Source organism: Phalacrocorax aristotelis, chromosome 10 (genome assembly GCF_949628215.1).
Source record: "Phalacrocorax aristotelis chromosome 10, bGulAri2.1, whole genome shotgun sequence".
NCBI lineage: Eukaryota > Metazoa > Chordata > Aves > Suliformes > Phalacrocoracidae > Phalacrocorax > Phalacrocorax aristotelis.
Genome location: NC_134285.1, coordinates 18619098 through 18643594, shown reverse-complemented (window position 1 = coordinate 18643594; position 24497 = coordinate 18619098). Strand labels below are relative to the sequence as shown.

General features: G+C 45.9%; 1 protein-coding gene across 1 annotated transcript; it reads left to right on the top strand.

Annotated features, from left to right (window-relative positions):
• CRY2 (cryptochrome circadian regulator 2) lies at positions 1 to 23143 on the top strand. The gene is made up of 12 exons (XM_075105549.1): positions 1 to 248; positions 3393 to 3501; positions 7023 to 7165; positions 14263 to 14447; positions 15776 to 15864; positions 16910 to 17050; positions 17545 to 17856; positions 18904 to 19055; positions 19207 to 19409; positions 19885 to 19974; positions 20499 to 20640; positions 21094 to 23143. The coding sequence occupies exons 1-11, from the start codon at positions 37 to 39 to the stop codon at positions 20636 to 20638; spliced, it is 1776 nt and encodes a 591-aa protein (XP_074961650.1). The 5' UTR covers positions 1 to 36; the 3' UTR covers positions 20639 to 20640; positions 21094 to 23143.
• Positions 23144 to 24497: the final 1354 nt, after the last annotated feature.

Below are 24497 nucleotides of genomic sequence, written 5' to 3'. Positions count from 1 at the left end.
GCGGCGGGGCGGAAGCGGGGGCAGTTCGCGGCGGTGATGGCGGCGGCGGCGGCGGGCGCGATGGCGGCGGCCCCGGCCCCGGCCCCGCTTTCGCTTTGCCGCTCGGTGCACTGGTTCCGCCGCGGGTTGCGTCTCCACGACAATCCGGCTCTACAGGAAGCGTTACGTGATGCCGTGTCAGTCCGTTGTATCTATATCCTGGACCCCTGGTTCGCCGCCTCCTCCGCCGTGGGTATCAACCGCTGGCGGTGAGTGCGCTGAGGAGGCGCCGGGGAGCGGGCAGGCCTCGGGACGCGCTCGGTGCGGGCGGGAGCGAGGGGACCGGCGGTGGGGGGGGCTCTCGGGGCGCCGCAGCCCCCGGAGCGGCACATGCCGTCTCGTCCCGCCCGGTCCCCTCCGTGCAGGAGAGAGGTCGCCTTCCCGGGTTGATCTCGCCACAGTTTTCACAGCGGTGTTGCCCTGTGACCGTGTGGGAGGGTGCCGTCAACTTTATGTAACGTCATTAGACTTTCTCCTTACCAGCTTTCCAAATGAATGAGAGCAGCGACCGCTGGGCGTTTCGCTTTAGGTAACACTCTTTTTTTCCCCTGAATTCAGAGACATTCAGCACAAAGAACCCTCAGCTGCATGACCACACCACGCCTTCCCTCTGCCCTTCGCCTGCCGAGTGCGCACAGGGATGTGCGCACACCTGCCTTCTTCCCACCTCCCAAATTTTTATGGAAATAAACCTTGGCTGCTGCTAGGAAGGTAGAAATTAACCTATGCGGGCTTTTCCCTTCTCTGCAAATAAGAAAATATATGGGGTGAGTCATGTCCATGCAGAGAGCGAGATCTTATGTACCCATAGCCGGTAACATTACATAATGCTATTCTGTCAGATCTCAGCTGCCTGAACATTTGGAAACCCCATCCGGGTAGGGATTCTTCTCTGCAAGACTCCCCTGCATACAAGTGAAGCAGGTCTCCTGCCCTCACACTACGCCATCAAGGAGGTTCTGGACAGGACAGCTACTTGGGCAAAAATCCTTTAAGTACTCTTTGAAATGTCACGTGGCTGTGTGTAAGGTTTGGGAAACTTGCTGCAACCTATGGCCTCTGCTGTGCACCATGGCTTCATCATAGAGGAGCGGGCTAGTGTGGGTGATTCCTAAGCATTTCTAGAGCCCACATCAGAGGATTGCTTAAACAGCATAAATGTGCAGAAATTACCCCAGTATCAATGTTCAAATTACAAAAAAAAAAAGGTGGATTCTGTTACTGCTTAATATTTTAGGAGCCTGAAGAGATCTTTCCATAGACCAGACTTTCTACAGGCAGCAGCCGACAGAAATGCTTTTCACGTGCTGCTGTTGTTACTAACTGTCCTCATTTGGAAGAACAAATGCAGTGCCCCCAAAAGATTAATTCCTGATCCATTTAATCCTTGTTTGTTTCTGCCAACATTGTGGAGGGAGGGAAGCAGGTAGTGGTTTTATTGATGTTGTAGTCATGGAATATATGAGCAGGTGAAGCTTTTAAAAATAATGTTTTCTTGGCAGTGTGTAGCTGCTGAGAGGAAATGACCTCAAGCTGCATCAGGGGAGGTTTAGATTGGATATTAGGGAAAATTTCTTTCCTGAAGGAGTGGTCAGGCACTGGAACAGGCTGCCCAGGGAGGTGGTGGTGTCACCATCCCTGGGGGTGTTTAAAACACATGTAGACATGGCACCTGGGGACATGGTTTAGGAGGCACAGTGGTTTTGGGTTGGTGGTTGAACTTGATGATCCTAAAGGTCTTTTCCAACCTTAATGCTTCTATGTGATTCTCTGATACTGCAGATGTCAGAAATTAACACCACTGGCTGTTAGGCAAAAATGTATTAGGAAGTTACGTGTACTTGCCGGAGTTCCATTGGTTCCCACTGGGAGCCTTGGCTTTGTTTTGCTGGGTTGGGTTTTTTGGTTTTTTTTTTTTTTTTTTTACAATTATTTGTATTCAGAGTTCTGTGCTCCAAAAGCAAATGTTTGTGTTTTTACCTAGCTGCCAGAAATTTATCATGTTGAAAAATTCTTATTGGTTAACTGCACAGCATGGGTGAGCTATATAGGACTAACTCTTGTTTAATTTTTAGAACACCTTGGAAAGTTGATATTCCTATTTAATAGAGGGGAAGTGGGCTGTGGGTAGGGGAGTGGTTTGTTTAGGTAACGCAGACCTGGGTCCAGGTCTTCTGTATTGTGATGCTTGGCCCTTGTTTCCATGAATCCTGGGTCCCTTTCTCCCTCAGGAAGTGCAGAGGGAGCTTGTTCTATCTCAAAGCTTGCAGTTCACATTATGGGCAGTGCAACTGGGGAGAGAGGAAGTACCCTGTTTGCCAGGCAATTGTAGCTTAGCTTTCCTATTAGCTGTGTGTGATCTTAAGGGAGCTGGTACATGTCTTGCAGGTCACGCTGCAGAGTGGGCGTGTAGGAACGAGGGAGAGGTAGAGGTTGGTAGGCTTGCTTACAAAGGGCTATGAGCTTGCCAGCGGTGCTGTGTGCTGTTGCAGAGCTTAAAGTTTTAAAGCTTGTGTCTTTTTGAGATGAAGTTATGATGTCGATGGGGTGATGTGTGGCTGTGAAAGCAAAGAGGGTACGTTTGATGTTTTATAACATAGTGGGGGATCAGTAAGACACACCATTAAATGCAAAAAGCATGTAAATGCTTTTTTACACTTTTGGGGTGGGAAGAAATAGATAAATGTCTTGGCGTGCTCTAATCTTTATGTTTTTGTGGTGGAAGATAAATTGCAGTTCTGTTTGCAACTATTCTAAGTACAGCTAATTCTTGCCTTGGAAGATCTTGGTGCTCAGTGTCATGCTACTGATGAGCTAGGAATGTACATTTCTCTGCTGTGACATTGCCTGTTTGTATCCAGAACTGTAAAATTTGCACAGTTCTTGTAGTAATTAATTACTTTCCTTGGAGTAGTATATCGATATCCTTCTATTTCATATGCAAAATCCCTCCTGCCCCTAGACCCATGAAAGAATATACTGTAGTGAATTACATGGTTTATGCTTTTTTCCATGTTGTAATGTGGAGAGAGCCAGCTGGCAGGGGGGTGCTGCCAGCTCTGAGAGAGAACATGGGAAGGGAGTTGCAGGAAGAAAAAAATCCTGGAAACCTCTTGCATTTGGATGTGCAGAACATGCATATGAATGGCTGGGAGCTGGCTGGTGCTGCAGTCTCATAGCGGTTGGTAGGCAGACCAGGGATGAATGTGAATTCTTGTTTTCTGGTTTTTGTCCTAACTTTCAGTTTGATTTGGTGATGCAGGTTTGCTGGAGTTCTGTGGAAATTCCCCTGGTTTGCCTTTTAGCTGTAACTGGACTGACTGACAGTAACTGCTGTTGTTTCTTCTCTGCAGATTTCTGCTCCAGTCTCTGGAAGATCTGGACAACAGTTTAAGGAAACTCAACTCTCGCTTGTTTGTTGTGCGAGGGCAGCCAACAGATGTCTTCCCAAGACTCTTTAAAGTAAGAGAATAAAGTAATTTTCTGGACCATAGTGAAGAAAAACTGATGTCTCAGTGCTATCCTTGTTCTCACTCACTAATCTGCTAGTTGTTGGAGATCCCCTCAGCTTCTCTGTAACTATAACTAATTCTTCACTATAACAAACTCTTCTCTTTACAACTAACTTTAACTACTATCCATAAGGGCCAGCTTGGGAGCCAAATACTCTTGAGCTCAGCCTTGCAAAGCAATGTAGTAGTAGGGTGTAACCTAGTACCAGGATGCTTGAGCTTCTCTTTTTGCGTGGTGGTCTTTGCCTTTGTTTCTGTAAGTCGGGTCTCACAGGTTTGCACTGCAACATGCTGGCTCCTCTGTGTTGAGATCTTTTCCCCTACTGGCCATTTTCTTCCAGCAGCTTTTACTTGGGAAGACTTCTATGTCTATACAGCTTTATAGACAACTGAAAAAGCATATTGATCTGTGTGTGAATTGCCAAGAGGTCTTTGTGTTAAAATTTCAAAATTCAAAAGCTTTTATGTTAGCTGACTGCTTTTCTCCTTCTCTTCAAGGCTGCAGTTCAGTCAGCTGAGCAGCAGCTTGGTCCAAGCTTCCTGCTGATGTACCATTGAGGACGGTGGAATATGCATTGACCTAGGTGGTCAATGATGGATTAGTGGGATACATTTCTAAAGTGATATGTCAGTGCTGCAGATTGTGAGAGGATCAGGGCTAGCAAGAGCATCTGCTTGAATACCATGGTTCTTCAAGCAATTGTCGTTCTTCAAGCAATTGTCATTCTTCTCTCTCCTGCTCTAAGATTGCATTTCCTGTTGTCTTTGCAGCTTTTTGATGGTGTCTTTGCTAGAGTGACAAAGCTAAAGGAAAAAAACATGGTTCACAATAGTCTTATGAGTTGGGTTTGTCACGTGGACTGTACCTTACCTATGTTTGACAGAACTAGTGTCCCCAAAACCTGCTAGAGACCAGCTGCTGAGAAGGAGAGGTAAATGTGAATCTAAACCCTCCTGCTGTAAATGGTTCTGGTGCGTATTTTGTGGAGAAGGGCAGTACTGGGGAGGAGAATCAGACCATGCAGGTCCGAAGGGGCACTGACTTATTTGGCTTCTGCATCTTAACACGTGACACAAACTACGTGCTGCTTATAGCCTTTTCAGAGCCTGGGTTATTTTTATCTTTTTATCTCAAATAAGTTCTGGCTAGTAGTGGTCCATGCCCTCCTTTTTTTAGTTCAAGGTATTCACAAGATAATTAACACTTTGTTGGAGAAAAATGCCTACTTTTGTCAAAGAACAAAAAGTACTTGGCAGAGTGTGAGGTTTGAGAGATGGTTGTGGAATCAGCCAGACATGCTTTTTGCTGCGGTCTGTTTTGCCTGGGCAGGTGAGTTGATGAATATCTTAGATGTGGTGTTACAGAGCAGAAAAGAATGTGTGTGGGGGTTTATAGTATTATATGGTAAATGTATGGCTTTCACAGTAATTCAGGCCTCTCCAGAGCTGCTGCACTGAACAGTGAGTTCAGCTCATGCCTTGCTGTCAGCTGTTGCAGAGAGGAGAGTTATGTCATGTGTGGTAATGCAACACTGAGACCTAACACAATTTCTGCTCTTGCTGCAGGGAGCTGAGCTATGTTGTTGGTAGCAGTCACTGCAAAGGCACTATTATGCATGGATATTGTGAGAAGTGTACTTGTCAGCTCTGTGTTAACCTTTGCAGAGGTTTTGTGTCTCACTGCCTCTGAAATAACATCTGTAATTTTACCTCTTCTATGAAGGAAAAGTATGTCATTTATTCACTGAAGTCTACTCACAGTCCCTTCAGTGTGGTTATTTTACCCCTACAGTTTTTCCATGCCATAGGCTAGGTAAGAAGAGACCGGTCAGTCATGACTTTTCTTTTGCGTATCTGCAGCAATTTATTGTTATACACTTTACTGTCTTCTGGTTGGTTGTACTATGTAACACATAGAGAGGTGGTCTTCTCAGAACTGTAGGAAATACCTGAATTTGAAGGCTTGTGTACTTCCCTAAAATCTGTTAGCCTTAAATGTTTGGGGGTTTTTTTATTATTCCATTTCTTTCTTTCAAGGCAATAATGTGTGTTTCTTCAAGGCCAAAGCCATGTTTTCCTAGCCTTCTAGCTGATACTGTGTTTCTTATAAAAGAAAGAAAAGTTTAAAATGAAGCTGTTAGATCACATTTAATTGCTGGGCAGGGCCTGGAACATGTCTGTTTCACCCCTGTTCTGAGTTATTGATACTGTTATATTCTTATTTTGAAAAAGGAGTGAAGTGCCTCTCTGAGATGTGCATTCAGTGGTACATAACTGTTTTAGTTCTCTGTCCTTCCTAATAATTTTAAGATTGAATCTGAAAGTTTAGGGGGGTTATACAGTTGTTTTCTGCTTCTAAATTCCCTTTCCTGTCTTTGGCATGATTTTGTAATGGTATTTAGAGAAGTAATAGCATGTGTCTTTTGTGCTTTGTTTCTGGTTTCAAGGCATAAAAGACTGTCCTTGTATATACAGAGGTGACTTAGACTGTCTCACTTTGAGAATGTGGTCCACAGCTTAGTTGTGTGAGGGGTTTTTTAAGTGCTTCTGTAGATTTCTGTCTGTGTTTGACTAAAATGTTTGCTAAATAAATCTGTGGGCTGCTGCTCTGCTGGATGGATGTCTCAGGAGGGTCACTGTGGAAACCATGAAACCTCTTATATGATTCATTTGCTGATGAAAATAAGGCCATAGTCTTTGAGAGCAAGCTGTGCTCTGGAAAAGCCTGGAAGAGGCTGAATGCTATTTCATAAGGTCTATTCCATGTAATCTGTGAATGATCTATTAAAGATGTGAAGATAAAGAATAGGTGCATGGCATGACTACTGTGAAATAACTCCCCAAAAGGAGGACTTTAATTTAAATCTCAATTACAGTATCATACTGTACTGTGCTGACCAGAAAGGTTTGCTTAGTTGCCATCCTTTGTCCTGCATTCCCCACTACCCTGGTTTTTGCACTTTGGGTTGGACATTGGTCCTCTATTATGTGATGGCTTTAAAGAGACATTGGAAAAAACTTAGAGTGTATTGGTTTCACTTATTGATAGTCTCCACATAAAAGTATGAGATTTTGAGCAGAACTTGTATTGAAAGAGTTCTCTGAAATGCTTTCTCTGCAAATGGTGGAACAGGATGGTAGGTTACTTTTGGACATCATGTGCAACAAAAAAAAAGATGATGTTAGGCTTGGGGACTGAGCTGTAATGTAAGAGCATTAATGAAGAACTCGGACCTCTTATATGTTTTAAACCTGACCTATAGGAAATTGCATAGCAGGTCTGATGTTTGCTAGAGCTGATAAAATTGTTGATTCTTTGGTTATCTTGAGTCCAGACTGCCCCTTAGACAGGAACCCTCTTTAAGCTTCCAGGACTTAACACTGGCCAGGAATTCTGACATCCTTGTTCGTAACTGTGTTGGTTAGAGAGAGTCTTCTGTTTGACAGTTGTGTGTATTGTGTTTTTTGCAGGAATGGGGAGTCACTCGTCTCACCTTTGAATACGACTCAGAGCCATTTGGTAAGGAGAGAGATGCAGCTATCATCAAACTAGCCAAGGAGGCTGGTGTGGATGTGGTGATAGAGAACTCCCACACCCTCTACGACCTGGACAGGTACGGGGAGAGCAAGGGCAGAAGGTGCTGCCTGGGCTAGGCTGGGATTGTCGTGTCTGGGAAGACTTTGGTCTCCTCCATTACGCTGATCACCATACGTTGATCGCTGTCATCCTATGTGAGCCTGGAAGGCGTCAGCAGGATTACTCTGCGTGTTCGCACTTTCGATAAGAGCACGTCAAAGTGCTGACAGTGACCTGAACGTACAGAAAGGTGTTGCCTCAAGCTTATTAAACTGTACTTGACAGTCATTTAAGTTGCTCAGCTGTGTCCTATTGATTGCTCTCCTTGAGCATGTCCTCACTGCGTGGGCTGCTTTTTTTGCGTCGTTGTAATAAAGGTAGCTGAGCTGTTGTCTCAAACAGGTTATGAAGGCAGGGCTTTTGACTGACAGATGAGCCAGGACAGCTGGAAGAAGTAGAACAAGGTAGACTGGGGCAAATTTACTGTATTGTAAAACCTGAATGCCTTGTCTTTGTTGTGTGTTTGCTATGGGGGAGCCTTGCCTTTATGTTGAGTTTTATCTATTTACTTGTCTGTATAACCTCTGTATAATTATGACCTCCTTAAACAGTGGAGACAGTCTTTCAGCTAAGACTCTACAGTATGCTTGGTTTCAACCATGTTTCGGTACTATTCTTACAGGCTGCTTGCTTTTTTTTTTCCTTTGGATGACTTGCACCAGTAATGATGAATGAATGTAGACTTCCTCCTATAAATCTTTAGCATCCATAATTTCCTATGGGAAGGAGCTCTGCACTAGCACATGCTGTGTGGGAATGTTTGTCTTCAGAGTGAGGGGGTTTCTTCTTGAACCTGTCTTGTTAGTGGACACTGCTTTCTAGTTTTTGCATTAGAAGAGACCATGAATGCATTTTACATCCTCACCCCTTCAATGTCGGTGCCCCTCACATCCTTCCTCATGTCATCTTTGTCTTTTCCAAGGTGGAGAGTCCTTGTTTACTTAAGTTTTCTGGTGGAATCTGTTCCATATCTCTTCTAAGCTTTGTCACCTCTCTTTATACTTCTGGGTGTTTCTAGAGATGGAGAACAGTAGTGAAAACTGTAGCTAGTGTTCAAAATGTAGGAGTAAGTTCGATTTATATAGTGCTGTAATGTCTCCTGTCTTCTAATAGTTGCTAGCATTCTTTTTGCTTTTTCTAAGTGCTGCTAAACACTCAACTGATGTCTCAGGGCTTCCTTCCAGAGAGGTCATAGCAGTTTGAGAGGCTGCTACTATTTAAGTTTAAGATTGCATAGCCATGCATGTGGAGAAACAACATAACCAACACCGCATTTTGTCTGATATTTTTGTCAGCTGCTCATGTGGTGTATAGGGCAATTTCTTAATTGCCTTTCATTTTTAGGTATCCCAGATAGCTTCTTGTATCATGCTGGTTTTTGTCCCTTTGCAGATAATTCATGAATAATGTTGAGCAGCACAAGCCCTAGCTCAGCTCTGCGTAGGATTTCTCTTCCTCTTGGAAAAATGGATTCTGACCCTATCCTGTATTTCAGAATTTTCTGTCTGCAGGGACATTACCCTTTATCCCAATTTATCTTGTTTTCTTTCAAAATTTTCAGCCAGATGGCTTCTGAAAATCCAAGTAGGGTATATTAACTGAGTCTCCCTTGCCCCAGGCTCAAATGTCACTAATAGATTTTGAGGCACAACTTCCCTTTACCAAAGCCAAATTAACCCTCCAACATATTGCATATTCCCATGCATTCACTGATTCTATCAGTATTTTCTACCCATCTGCCTAATACACATATCTGACTTTCTATTCTGTTATTTCTCTGATGCCCTTGAAATGCTTTTTAAATCTGGAGTCATACTTACTTCATAACCTCATAGTATTCAGACAGTTTTAAGGCAAGTGTTACATGCAGTATCTATTAGTTTGGTACTTTATAAATTCTGGGTGGACACTTGCTGGTCCTGGTAAGCTGTTGCTGTTCAAGCATATCTTTGTTTTGTGGCGTTTCTTCCTGACTTCCCAGTCTGTGACGTCTCCTGATACATTTCTTTAAAGAGATTCAGAGTGGCAGCCTCCCTGAATACCTCTGTGGTGAATACATGTGCAAAACTAAATGCATGGGGTTTTGCTGTGGTGTTAGTCTCTAGGGTTTTTTGATGACTCGATCACCTCTTGGCCCTGTAAATATCCTGGAGTGTCTATAAAGGGATTTATGTATTTATTACTATTTATGTTTTTTTTTAAAAAAGCTTTCTCAAACTTTCATTTGGATTGGGAGGTGCTGAGAGGCTGCTTTTGTGGCTTTTAATTTAATCTACCAGTTTGGTTTTTTGTGTCTTTTTCAGCCTTCATTTTTCTGAAGGATTTTGCCTTCTGTTATCTTTGATAATGCTATTCTTCCATTGTTTTGACTTCTGTGATCTTTCTGAAACCTTTTTTGAAGGTTTGTGCATTTGTTGAATATTTTTTCCCCAACTTCATCTTCAAATCATCTGTCTTGCCTGTTGGTGTTTTACGTCTCAGCTTGTTCTTTTTGCTCAGCACATTTCCTTATTTTCGTGTGTTTCTCTTCTTGAAATAAAAGCCGTTATGGTGGTGTTGCTCCTGGAAGGAAGTTAAATTGATGTATGCCAAAGTCATGGTTAGAGCAGGCAAGTGATAACTAACATTTTCAGCTGTACCTTAGTGCTGCCTAAGACCAAATCATGCATAGCCTTTCCTTGTGGGTTTCTGATTAATTGTTCCGTGGAGCAGTCATTTGTGGCAACTAGAAAATTATTTTTTGGCAGGCGGCAGGATGTGACAGCTACCCGGCCTGTGTGGAGGCAGTTGAAGTCTCCAGTTACTCTGACATTTCCTGGTTCTTGGCATCTCTGAGATTTGTCAGCAGGTGGTAATACAGTTCTAATATTGCATTTCTCCTGGAAGCTTCTCTGAGTGTGTCGCCCTCCAGTTGTGTTAACCAGTCTTTTAGCTCATGGTACGTGTTGTCCCTCTGCTCAGCCTACTGTTTTTCCTGCATAATTAGTAACCTGGTGGTAGCATCCTACTTCTGATCTTTCTTTAATCAAGCTTCCGACAAGATTGTCAGGCCTGGTTTTCAACAATTTAGACTAATCTTTCACTTCCACATAAATGATTGCAGCAGTCCTTCTCTTGTCCCCTGCAGCGTATTCCTGGTACCACCACTACCAGCTCCTTTCAAACACTTACAAAGAGCCTGTTCAGTTAACTTGTGAATTGGACCAGTTCTACCCAGTAGGAAGATTACAATATGCTCCTTGTTGGCACTGCCAGCATAGCTGTGTGATTATCAGAGCATCTTTCCTCTTCCCCAAAACAAGGAGAGGGCTGTAGAAAATCAGCATCAGTGCTGGAAAAGCTAGGAATTCCCAGTCAAGATTAGTGATGTTCAGATTGTAAAAGTCAGACAGAAAAAATAATCTCTTGGGTATCAGCTTAGCCTGCTCAAAACCTTTACTTGACAATTATTCTGTCTGACAACTTCCAGCTGACAGGTTGTTTTGTCCCTTCTCTGGACCTGCCTGTTTTTTCCTCCTTAGGATCTAAATCCTCTGTAGTCTGCTTGCCGACAGTCAGCATTGTGGTTTCCATAATCCCAGGCAGGCCTGGGTTGTTCAGGGGGAGCGGTTTAGGTCAGAAAAGAACACTGTGAGCTTGTATGTTTGTAGCATGCATCAGGTGCAGCTTTGCCTCAAATATTCTAGCCTAAGGCTGAAATTATAGTTAAATGTGCTTTATTAAGAGCATGTACTAACTTAAAAGAACCAAGCACTGGGGAAGCGTGCATACCTTGGTGGCTCTGCAATGCCAAAAAAGCGGTTTATTTCCATCTAAGAAGGTTAAGTCAAACTTCTGCCAGCCAGATCTTGTTATCCTTGTCATGGTGCTCTGGTGTCAGGTGTTTCCCCCTGCGCTGATACTTAGCCTGTCATCAAGTCACTTCTTGCTCTTTCATATGCTCGTGTGTGATTCTGTGGAAGTTGAATTGTTCATCCTTTGTCCAGCGTCTGCTGAGTTGGAATATCTGTTTGTTTTCTTTCCATCTCCTCTTTGGATCTGTAGACATACCCCTCATCTTATGTACGTGTAGCCCTACATGAGCTCTCTGGAGGGAGGATTTAGATCAGAGCAATTGCATAAGCTGGCGAGGCTAACTAAATAGTCTGTGTCACTTAGTAGTGTGTTGTTAAGCAGCCTGCTTGCTGAGTGCTGGCAGCCAGCTCTTCCTCACGCGAGGAAGCAGGGGAGAGCACATTCAGTCCCTTGCCAGAACTGGGCCCTGTCGTTTGCAAGTGAGCTGAGGTCTCGGGTTTTTGAGGCAAGCAGCTTTCCCTAGCCCAGTAGCCATCCTGCTGGGACACTGTTGTGGAAATGTGAGTCAGAAGCTGACACCTGTGGGGCTGTGCATTTAAAATCTGCAAACGCTCTGCTGTCACAGGTGACTGACTGTAGAATACCTTATAATCCTACCAGCACCAGAACTGTTTGGCCAGGTTTTGGTTACCTGCTTTCTTGAGGTCAAGTGTGACTGTGACTGACAGTCAGAAAGACCCTCATAACTTCTGGCACCCAGGTACTACTGTCAGGTAGCACTGGGCAGTAGTCTGGTAGGGCAGCCATTTTTATGTATGCTCACTAACACCAGAAAGGTTAGGTTTTGTATGATGAATACAGTGATTCTGCTCTTCTCTGTTCCAGTTCAAGAAAACTAAAAGAAAAACGCTACATGTAGTCTGAGAGTTGTGCTGAGGGGGACGGGTGAAAAGGGAGTATTAAATCATGGGGAGGGTCTTCCTTTTTTCTGTCATCAGGGAAGGTCCTGTGAGATTGTACTGCCTGGGTTAGAAGGACAGTAGGAAGAAGGAGGGGACTCCTGCTTGGGGGGCTTCCTGGACAAATCTATGTACAGAAGGCTGAACAGCACTACAGTACCCAGTACGTATTGTATAATATCCAATATTGTACAATACCCCATATTTGATACTTCTTTTCATGGCAGTATTGTGGAAGGTTCAAATTTTGTTGCATAATGCCAGTGTCAGGTGCTGTGAAATGTGCAAATTGTCCTAGTCCTGCCTCTTAAAGATTTGTGTCCCAGATCTAATAACTGTCTGTTTAGGAGCCAAGGAGCTGTACTAGGTAACTTCACTCGTATTCACATTCTTGAGGATGTCAAATACAGACACTGGCATCCACCTGCAAGTCACAACAATTTACTCCGAGTAGCTGTCCGTTCACAAAAGCTTTATCTGTGGATCTCGGACATGGTATAATAGTGTGGATCTCAGACTGAGCTGCAGCCTCAGCAGATCTGTGGGAGAGGACTGAAAAAAGAGGCAGTGTTGAACAAGGGGCTTCCCTGCCCCCAACCCAAGCACCTCAGGGCAAACACTATGCAGCTTTGTCACATTTTTTGCTTCCAAGCACTGAACTACTCTGGAAATGAGAAAGCCTCTCTAGAGTGGTGTAACCGGAAATGCCTCGCTTCTCCTCCAGCGGCAATGCGCATTTTTCTGGGGGTTTCTGTGAACTGATGGGCTTGTTTGGGGACCCCAGTGCTCAGAGCAAGCTGCAGAGAAGACTGTGGTGGGTAGTAGTCATGAGAGTTTACGATCTCTTACTATCTCTAGGGTGGTACACAGAGACAGCCAGCTGAAAAGTGCATGTGTGAAAGGAGAGGAGATGCTCTCAGGTACGAAGGTATGGGGCAGACCAGGTTGCCTGTGAGGCTCCCCTCAGTACACTTTCTTGGAGGGGTGGCAGAGTGCTGTAATCGTACCGTGATCATGTTTATAGCCTTGCACTAAAAGTGTACAGTGCTTTGCACTCTGTGCACATCCTGGTTGCCTGCCCTCCCTCTCCTATCCTGTTCATCAGTGTCTTTTTCTTCCAACATTTATAACTTATAGGTAGAAAGCAGGAAGGAAACTGCAGGAGGCTTCATTTTTAACATTTACAGCTGCGCTGCCTGCTTTGAAGGTTCCCCTTCTTCCCTCAGTCAGCAGTGCATAGGAGGCCCGGGCTCCTGGTCTCTCTTGGCCCAGATGAAGGTGGCTCAGTGGGCGGTAGGGCACGGGGCTGACTTCCCATGTTGCCGCTGCTCAGCAGCACGGGGAAGCTGGGTCACTGCGGAGCACACGTGAGGAAGGGCTCAGGGCCGGGGAAGGCCCTGGGCTGGCATGTCGCTCCTCCTCGCTACACGTGCAGCTTCAGGGGGAAGGGAAGGGAAGGCACATGGCGTTGCCCGAAGTGCTCGGCTTTAAGCCCAGCCCCTTGCATAAGCTGTTGACTGTAATGGGTGGGGAAAGCTGCTCTGCTGCAGCTCCTGTGTGAGCTGTGTCATTGGCTGCCTCAACCTTATGTAATGCCGGCGATCCTTGTGCTGCCTGCTTTGCTGTTAACTCCTTCTCCCTGCAGGATAGGGGGTTAAAAATGGCATCTTTCACCCTGGGGAAGCTTACCTGGCCTGGGATGCTTCTCAAAGCTCTCTGTCCCAGAAGAATACGACTGCATGGCTGTAGCAGGCTGTGGATCTTAGTGAAGTAGGGGAATAGGGTACCATGGCTGTCTTTTCTGTAGCATGATCTGACAGAGGTGAATATCATGAGACACATCTACTCATGGCTTTATGGCGTGGGAAAGGATTGTGATTTCTCTAATCACAGGGAGAGAGGAATGACGTGGAGGAGGGGCCACCGACAGGCTGGGACTTTTTGTGTCAGTTGGGGAGGGAGTAAGGTCAGAATCGGGTTAGGATATCGCAAGGTGTCAGGGGAATAGATGCAGGTCTGGGATTTGCCATCTTGGGGACACAGAAAAGCAGTAATCAGATTGAGATTTTGTACAGGGGTCTGATGAAGAACTCTGGCAGAGAGATGTGCTGCTAAACCTGATTCAACTGGAGTTGTTTGGGTTGTTTTTGCCATAGGGATGAATTAGTATGTGGGGTTTGTTTTCTGGTGTGTTTTGGTGTTCTGCTCGTTTTTAATATCCCTTTGAGGGATGCATCAAGTGGAAGGTAGGTCTATAATTTCCTTGTGTCTTCTGTGGTAGCGAGACTCTGTTGTTTCACCTTGCATATTTTGTTTCCAGAATAATTGAGCTGAATGGCCACAAGCCACCCCTCACCTACAAGCGCTTCCAGGCCATCATTAGCCGTATGGAGCTCCCAAAGAAGCCGGTGAGCACTGTAATGAGCCAGCAGATGGAGACATGTAGAGTGGATATCCAGGAAAACCATGACGACGTGTATGGGGTCCCATCCCTGGAAGAGCTGGGTATGTGTCTAGAGTGAAGACATGGGTTAACTGCCAGCCGAAACAGGATCTAGTGAAAGTGTTTCTGATGGCTGGCATGTGCTGAGGCCAACCCCAGTGTTCTTGTCTGACCTGAGCTGTAGAAGCAGCCTAATGTTTTCAGCGAGTGCTGGACCTCATGAAAATAGACTGCTGTCCCTTGCACTACTGCCAATGCACAGCATCCCCTTTAGCATTGCTCTGAAACACTCTGCATCTGTCCTTATATTGTCTGCTATGGTGAGCTTGTAACCACTGTATCAGCGTCTCATGTCCTTGCCAGTTGCTTTTCTCCTGCTGCCGTCTCTGACATGTTGTGTAACAGACCTGAAGAGGTAAACTGTGTACCAGGCTTAGACCATTTCATTCAGTTATTGCTAAGCAGCATGAATCTGGGAGCTTAGCAAGACAAAGATATTACAGGAACTTCTTTCACTCATCCTGCTATGCATAATGGTGCTGTATTTTTCATGGAGAAGGAGGATGAATAGAGAGCTTAGGCGTGACAAATGCAAGGCCTACATCAGGGAAGTGAATCTAAATGCAAGGGAAGGAAGGATTAATGCAGAATACTGTCTGCGTGTTTGTGACTGGAGGCTCTGTACCCACTTGAGAGGCATATCACCTGGTACCTTAAGGCACAGTTTCAGCAATGATGTAAAAGTGGAGGGCTTCATGACAGCAGCATCCTAAGGGTTGCAGTCCTGGGTAGATCTGCTTCCTTTATTGTTTGGTCTGTGTGAGACTGCCTGCAACCTTACACTGCTCTGCTTGCTGCCAGGGGAGGCTCTTCTGTCAGCCCAGAGCAGTGCAGGGCAACTGCTTTATTACTTCCCTGTTTGCATCAGTTCTTCAGCACTAACCCAGTGCCTTCCCCAGTGCCTGCTTTTAGCAGAACAGGAGGAGCCTCACAAGGAGCAGCCAGGCTCTCTAGTGAGCTGCTGGTATCCGTGGCAAGGTATTTTCTAAGGCAGAGCTGTCGACCGAATGTTCCTTTGCCAGCTACTCTGGCCGTTGGAGCAGAGCCCTGTGGGTAGTGCTGATACACAAGAGAGTGCTGGCATATGAGCAATGGGAAAAGTCCCCAGAAGGCTGCCTGAAGCATTGCAGGGAGAGGCCCTTGTAGTGCAGTGTCATGAGCAGGCTCTCCCCATGTTCCACAGGATTTGCCTGCTGTAGAAGGAGTAGAGCAGCAAATAAGCCATGTTAGGCAGCTGCAGTATGTAGTGTCTTGCTGCTATTAATGCTTAATGTCATCTGTACCTTTTGTCTAGGCGTGGCTTCAAATCTTACAGAGTTCTTTCCTTCAGGCTTTCCTACAGATGGTCTTGTCCCTGCAGTTTGGCAAGGAGGGGAGACGGAAGCCTTGGCACGGCTGGACAAACATTTGGAAAGAAAGGTAGCCCCTGTTAATGATTTCCTGCAGTCTCCAAGCAAAAAATGTTGAGCATTGGCCATTGCTCTGTTTCCTGCTCTTCCTAGCAGCAATCACAGCATTCACCTCTGGAAGGGGTATTTGCTATTGTTGGAGTACTCCTGTGATCTTGTGTTATGTGTGGATTAGGGAGCTCCTGGGCTTCCTCAGACCCAAAGAAGTAGAGCTGTATATTAATTATGCTGCTCTTTGAAGCACATAGGATTTTTTTGTCCTTGTTTCTACTCCCTTAGAGGAGTGCAAGCTTGGAAACTGTCACATAAGTTGCTCAGTCCTTCCTGCACGCTACACACTGTCTCGTTTTGCCTTTAGCTGAGGTACTGGTGCTAGTACATGTTGATAAAAGAATGCCTTCCCCTTTTACATCAGCCTGTTAATGTGTTGTCCCACTGGCAGGCATTCCTTGAGCTCCTTCCTGAAATACTCAGATTTTTTCTGTGGGCATGTGGTGTTCTTATAGTGCACAAGGCAAACAATGTTAGCGTAATGAAAGATGACCCAGTTGCCGTGGCATGACTCAATTGTAACCAGTTTGTATCTTTTTAATGCTGGGTGGCTTGGTGGCTGTTGTAGAGATGAAAGTGTAAGTTCTTGGGCTGAAGGGGGAATAAACTGTCAACAAAATATTCCACAAAAAGGTCTGAATTTCCCCAATTTTCTTGTTTAGCGTGTGACATGAGATAGACGTACCTGGACATAAACAGTTGCGTTAGCTTGTGTTCCTAGGAGCTCTCAGGGTTATTAGCTCCAGCATGCAAAGCAAATTTAGTCCCTTTCTTGGCCAAAATAGCTAACTGGTTTAAATCCTGGCACAAAGGTTTTGCATTTCTTGAATGGGATGTGGGAGTTGGGATTGCCCACTTGAGATCATTCCCAGCCGTAGTTGGAGGTGAATAGAAGGGACTCTTCTGTCAGACAGAGTGGCCTCACCATGTGCACAGAGGCCTGTGCTTAGCAGCGTCCCACAAATTTGGGGTTTTTTTGGCTCATTTCTCCTGACTGTGTCTAGGCATGGGTTGCAAATTACGAAAGACCAAGGATGAATGCCAATTCCTTGCTGGCCAGCCCTACAGGACTCAGTCCCTACCTGCGTTTTGGCTGCTTGTCCTGCCGCTTGTTTTACTATCGTCTCTGGGAGCTGTATAAGAAGGTAAGACAAAAGGTTCTTCTAGAGAGCAGGCTGATTTGGGGCATAGCGTGATACTGGTTCCCAGACAGTGTGCCAGAACAGCTGCAGAAGTTACTGTTGCCTCACTTGTGTTTGACTGATGGGCTAAGGTTGTTGCTACTACAGAAGAGGCTCTTGGGTGAGGAAGAGTGATTCTCCTGTATATAGCTGAGCAAACCTTAAATCTGCCTGTACTCCATTCTTCAACCTGGACTCCTGTGTCATGAGCCATGTAAAGCTTTTTGCTGTTAGTTTGGGGTGGTTCAAGTCCCTTGTCAGTGTACTGAGTGAGCTAAAAGCAGCATTAACTTTACTACCTGGGGTTTCTAGTGAAAGGTGATCTGGAACTGAGCTCCCTTATGGCAGTTGTCAGTAACTGACTTGGGAATTGTGTATAAACGTATGGGTGGCTTACAGCTCAGCTTAATGAAGCAGGTCCTCCCTGCTTGTGAATACACGTCTTTTTTCCTTCACAGGTAAAGCGGAACAGCACGCCCCCCCCCTCTCTCTATGGACAGCTTCTGTGGCGGGAATTTTTCTACACAGCAGCCACGAACAACCCAAAGTTTGATCGTATGGAGGGGAATCCCATCTGCATCCAAATCCCCTGGGACAGGAATCCTGAAGCCTTGGCAAAGTGGGCAGAGGGCAAGACGGGCTTCCCTTGGATCGATGCAATCATGACCCAACTGAGACAGGAAGGGTGGATTCACCATCTGGCCAGGCACGCGGTGGCCTGCTTCCTGACCAGGGGTGACCTCTGGATCAGCTGGGAGTCAGGAGTCAGGGTGAGTCTGACATTTCCAGAGGCTTGCAGGAGGCCATAAGGAAAACAATATCCCTGGCACTCACTGCAAGGATGAGCACACAGGTATGGCTTTTGCTTTGCATGTAAAAGTTGCATGGAAGAAAGGATTTGCTAGTGGGCTCTTGGCCTGCCAGTGGCCTGACTTCTTTCTGCCTTCTACTGTGGGGCTCTGACAGTATCAAGAGTCTCCAGTAACCATAACTAAATGTTAGTGGGACCCACTGGTAAATACAGACTGCGGGTTTGGGGGCTTTTTTAATTTTTTGTAAAAGTTCTCTCAGTCCGTCTGTTTTCTTTGCAAGTTCAATGTCGCTTTATAACTGGAGCTTTTTCCTTATTGTATAATCCATCACCATGCTGGTCAGGGAGCACTCTGACTGTGAAATCTGAGTCTAGAGTCTCTCGAGGAAAGAGGTAAAAGACCCTCCTCTTGGGCCATCTGAAGGGACAGAGCTTGAACCTATCCAGCGTACATACCACCCCACTCAAAAAGCGGAGGCAGGGGCATCTTGTCACAAAGCTGAGTGCATCATAGGGTCAAGTGCTAAAAGCACAGCATCTGCACGGGTATGAGCGAGTTACTGCTGAAACCTGTCCACCTCTCAGTGGCAGTGTGCTCTGGGACCTTCAGAGGGGTTCTTCCTTCTTGCTTTCATGCTTGTTCTGTACAGCATCTGCCTGCTTCCCATGGTTGGTGCTTTGCACTTGTTACGCCTCCTGGGTTAGGATCAATACCCAAGGCTTGCTGCAACACTAGGTAGTGACTTAGTCTGTAGCTTCATGAGAGATAAGGCAGCACTTTATCAGCATGAGCAAACAGTGCCTCCCTATGTGAAACCATCAGGAAATGAGATATATTGACCAGCCAACTAGCTTCAGTCAGCTGATCACCTCTTTGCTGCTGCTCTGGTTACTAGGAGTTGTTCTCACAGCTCAGTGCCTGCTATTTGAAATAGCACCTTGGGTCCTGATGCCACATAGTCCTGCCTGGGGAAGCCCTCACTGCCCTTTCCTCCAATTGCTGCAGGTATTTGATGAACTGTTGCTGGATGCAGATTTCAGCGTAAATGCAGGCAGCTGGATGTGGCTTTCGTGCAGTGCGTTCTTCCAGCAGTTCTTCCACTGTTACTGCCCTGTAGGCTTTGGACGTCGCACAGACCCCAGTGGTGACTACGTTAAGTAAGTGGTGTGACTGGAGATTCTCTCTTGCTTGATCTGTGAGCTTAAGTCGTTCAGTAGCCGACAGGCGCGTGGCGCTTTCTGCGCATTGTGAATGCTGCGTTGCTGTACTCGTAAGTGGTGTTTGCGCATCTTTTTACTTGTTTTGCAGGAGGTATCTGCCCAAACTAAAGGGCTTCCCCTCACGATACATCTACGAACCATGGAATGCCCCAGAGTCAGTGCAGAAGGCAGCCAAGTGTATCATCGGGGTGGACTACCCCAAACCCATGGTGAACCATGCGGAGACCAGCCGACTGAACATCGAACGCATGAAGCAGATCTACCAGCAGCTGTCACGCTACAGGGGACTCTGTAAGTACCAACAATTGCAAAAGATTGTGTCTTTAACAGGAGATAAAATGGTGGGAGGAGGGGTCGTGGTTTAAAATAGATAGGACTTGTCTCTCTGGCCAGTCCTTGCAAGACGAAGCAGTCCCTGCCAAAGCTGCTGAATCAGTTTCCAGGGGAAGCACCATGGAGCTCTTGGACAGCTGAGAGTGGAGTTTGATTAGTCTTGAGAGCTGGTGGTGGCACGGCAACATCCGTATGCCACTAATGGTCCAGTTTCACTTTGGGGAAAAAACCTAAGCAGAGCATCCTAAATAAATATGCTGCTAGATCACAGCATCTGTCTGTGGCCTGTGCTGGGTGAGCACAGCTCTGAACTCATCCTGCTTTGGGGTATGGATGTGCTGGTTGGTGATCAATAAGGTTTTTCCATGTGAAAGGCTTCTCCCTGCCCAGGTGGTTTTTGTTTCTTAACTACAGTCCTCTTGCCTTTCTCTAGGTTTACTGGCGTCAGTCCCTTCGTGTGTAGAAGATCTCAGCAGCCCAGTCACAGACTCAGCTTCAGGGCAGGGCTGCAGCACCAGTACAGGTAAGTTGGGGCTATTTGTGTGCTTCCGAGATAGTTTCATATTGGCTTCAAGGCTACAGGCAGGAGAGAAAGAGATCCTTTTTTAACAAGAGGAAGGTGTGTAGCTAGGACAACATAGATCACATTCACCTTCCTTTAGGCTTTTTTCAGAAGTCCCCAGTAAGCCTTCATTCCTAAAAGGGCTGAAGAATGGGAGTTCATGAAAGTGAATCTTTTATGGCTTGTATGGGATCATATGCAGCCACTTAAGAAAGAAGCACAGATCATTGTAGAGCTAACCAGGTATAATTAAGCTGTCCTCCATCAAAAGAGGATACTTCCATGCTTGTTCTGGGGAACTTAATTATTCTGCTTTTAACAAAGTTTTTTTCAAAGGTTTTCAAGGAGGCTGTGGGAACACCTCTTTGTGCTTGTGCACTGCATGTTCCTCTTTCTCCCAGCTCTGTAGTGGGTTAGGCTAGGGTGCAGTTACGAGGAGATCTAGAGGCAGGGGAAAGGTCACAGTGACTCTTCTTCCTCTTCAGCAATAAGGCTGTCACAAGCAGACCAGGCTTCTCCAAAGCGCAAACATGAGGGAGCAGAAGAGCTGTGCACTGAAGAACTGTACAAACGAGCCAAAGTGACATGTCTACCCGCTCCAGAGATACCTGGCAAGAGTTTATGATTGTGAGTAGTCCCTAGTGTGATCTGGCCAAAACTACCTTGTTCTGGCAGCTAGCAAGGCTCAATCTTTTACTCCTTGCATTTTAATGAACAAAATGGACTTGCTTGTGGAGGGAGGTGACTGTAATGCCATAGCCCTGTAATTTGGCAGCGGTCTGCTCTCTGGTTGTTTTGCTTTTGCTTGACAAGCTGTTAACTCGGTTGTCCAGCAGAGAGCAGTACCCTGCTACTAAAGAATCACAGAGCACAATTGTTCCATAGGTTTGCTTTAGTGAGGCTGCTTCTCCTTCCACAAAGTGGGTTTGCCCATGTGGTGAGGGCATGGGCTAGAGGAAGGAAGCAAGCAGGTCCAGTCATCTGCCTGAAATGCTCCAGATCCCAGGAGGGAGGAGCTGGTGCCAACTTTTCAGTAAGAGGGGGAGGTCAAGGCGAATTCTCTTTTGCTTTCTCCTACAGCCATCGACGAGCACCTTGCAAATGAAGAGTCAGAGTGCTGAAGAGGTGACCAGCGGAGGAGGGACTGCTGCCACAGAGGGGCTGGAATTTGCGATCTGCAACAGAAAATCTGGGGTCTCATCTAAATGTGTAATTCCAATAGCTGCCACAAAAGAGCACTGCATTACTTATGCTTGGGAATATTTGGCTTTCTGGTCTCCAAAGAGCCCAATATGTCTATTCTCAGCCATGCCCAAAATCTGCACACATTTAAGGGCACAAGAGCCTTCTGTCAACTTCTTCAGTCCCAGGTGTATGTTTCTTCTCTGACAATGGCTCAGCGCATGTGACTTGATGGAACAATGTAGGAAGCAGCATCTGTGCATCTCAGAAATAGTGAACTTCCTTTCTCATCATTAGTACTAGGTAGTGAGATGCACTGATTGCTTCAAATTATAGTAGGAGTTGAGAAGGAAGCTGCTATGGTGTCAAAAATAGAGTATCCATCCTACGAGAGAACAGGAAAATCTCAGTATTTCTTTCGTTAGCCTAGACTGACGCAGATGTAAATTATTTCTGAGGAAATTAAGGTGGTACTCATGTGGGATGGAAACAAAATGAAGGATGACTGTAGCACAAGAACAAAGAGATACAAACTATCTCTACACTTGAAAGGCACTTAAAACTTGCCCTGCAGAAGAATCTCGCTGCTGCTAGGTGAGCTATAGTGCTGTTGGCTGGAACAGGCAGCTTCAGAGCAGCTTGATTTCTGGTGGTGGTGGTGGACTCTAAGAGAAGGAGAAATTCTTCAGAGAGTAAGATCATGCCTTGGTTATGAGTAAAGCAGTCTCCCAGAAGCTTGCTGGTCCAAATGGTAAGGGAGCTACATGCTACACCTGGGCCCTGCACTCTACAGCATTTTGTTCCCTGAGTGAGAGTTTTCTCAAATGGAGTGACTGGTGTCTGGCGTGTAGCCTGTGGAGTGCCTCATGCTAATAGGGGATGTATTACACATCAGCTCCTCTCTAGTGAGCGAGCTGTACTCGGGCTCAGTCCGGTGTCTGTTCTGTGTGGATGTTTGCTCTTTCCTGTATTGGCATCTGTGTTTTGAGTTTCCACAGTATACGCCTGTACCTCGTACCCTGCACACTGCTCCTTCTTGCCATTTGCATTCATGCTGGTGCTTCATAGACTAGCAGGACAATTGTGCAGCTTTCCTGGCTCTTAACTGTACGCTCCTTGGCCTGCTCCTGTTACATGTCATTTCAACACGGTGCTGGCAGAGCGCCTCTGCTTGCCTTCCCACCTCAGAGGGCAAGGGAGGGTAGTGCTGCAGAAGAGCCTTTCTTTTGGCAGTTTTCAAGAGGGATTAGATCAAGTAGCTAATCCTGTGCAACGGGCTGCTGTTGGCACTGTTTTCATTTGCTGTCCAAAACCTTTCATCCCCACCTGGCACAGATAGTGTGGGGCCATATGTGAGCTTATGCAACTAACAGCTTGGGGGAGCACAGGAGTTGTCTCCCACTCCGACTGGGATACTTTGATTCTGTTTTGGAGCCCATGTTGGAACCCAGGGTAATGGGGCTACAAATAGTGACTGACTCAAATGTATCAGGGAAACCTGGAGTGGTTAAATTGGGTCTGTGAGCTAATTTATTGAATAGCCGAATAACCTTTCCTTCCCGGGCATCGACCCTAGATACCTTTTTTTTTTTCCAAGGGACCGTATTGGGCAGACCAACCAAGTAAACAAAAGAGTCGGTGTTCTTGCCCTTACTTTCTTCTAAACAATTATTCATAGAGCCTGCCTGGTGGATAACCCAGTAATCAACAGGTTTTGTCTCCTTCAGTCTTACCCAGACCTTACTCCCATTGTCTTGAGGGTAGAAGGGTATAAAGAAAAAGAGACCCTCTCCCCCATCTTCTGCTGTAGAGAGAAGAAAGGGGAAAGACATGCACTTTGTACACTTAGATTACAGAAATTGTGATTTCTGTCATTTGGAAAGTTTCCTGTTTAGGCAATGGTCTGTAAATACAACTTTTTTTTTTTTAATAAATGTCTTTAACCCTCTCTCTGCTGTCATCCAAATTATTTTGTTTGGTAAGTGCCATTTTTGGGGCTCAATCGTGGGGCAAGGAGCCAAAGGGAGGAGAGGCAAAAATCTCCTAAGTAATCTCTTAGAAGACTTTGTGGGCGAGGAGGAAGTCACAGCTGCAAGGTTTCTGTCAGCACCTGGAAGAGCTGCAGTTTGGGTAGTAGACTGGGAAGAACACAGAGAAACACAAGGCCAGTCAAAGATACAGGAAAAACTTCCTGCAAGAAACCTGTTACGTAGGCTGAGATTCATCCACTCTGAAACCTTTTCCCAGCTGAAACGATAAAGGTGTGTGAAACTGTGTGTCAAAGATGAAAAGTAGGGGATGATTGTTCACTGTTTTCTTTAGGTTTCTTAAAGGAAATTCAAGTTTAGGATTGGGCATGTTCAGTTGAATTGGGCATGTTCAAATGAATGCCCAGAAGATGGCAGATTGAACAAGGCTGCACCTTCCTTAGTTTTTTGTGGTAAGCTCTTAGCTGTGAGTGCCAACAGTTTGAGTTCAAAAAGGCTCGGCCAGTTCATGGGGAAAGAAAAAGCCATCAATAACCATCTTGTTTCAGGAAGGAGTGGAGGATTGCTGGAGGCTGAGATAAAGGAAACGTGAAATGGATGCCAGCTTGGGGATTTCCATTTCCTGGGATAACGCTCTTTTCTGCGTCTCAGAGCTAGGTAGCAATATCTGACCTGGTACAGGCTCCGCTAAAGCAGGCACAGTGTGAGCTCTGCCTGGGAGGAGGGAGCAGTTTGGGTTTGATGCTGTGAGAGTAGCAGCTTTCAGGATGTTCCATGGGCTGATGTGGAGGTTCCTTTCAACCAAGAGGGTGGGCGCTGGGGCAGAGAAGTGCTACGGAGCTATGAACAATGTGAGTGTTGTTCAACATGGGTCTCCTGTCGGTGACTGAGCCTTTTCTCTGTCGTTTCTTCAGTTAAGTCATGAACTGATACTAAATACACCACGACTTACCAGCCTAGTAACTAGCTAGGCCACAGCTGGAGTGAAGTTCACAGAATCCCAGGTTGGAAGGGACCTCAGGGATCATCTAGTCCAACCTTTCTGGGAAGAGCACAGCCTAGACAAGATGGCCCAGCACCCTGTCCAGGCGACTCTTGAAGGTGTCCAGCGTGGCCGAGTCAACCCCTTCCCTGGGGAGATTATTCCAACGGTGACTGTCCTCACTGTGAAAAATTTTCCTCTCGTGTCCAATCAGAATCTCCCCAAGAGCAACCTGTGTCCATTCCCCCTTGTCCTCTCCATGGGACTCCTTGTAAAAAGGGAGTCTCCATCATCTTTGTAGCTACCCCTTAAGTACTGGTACACGGTGATGA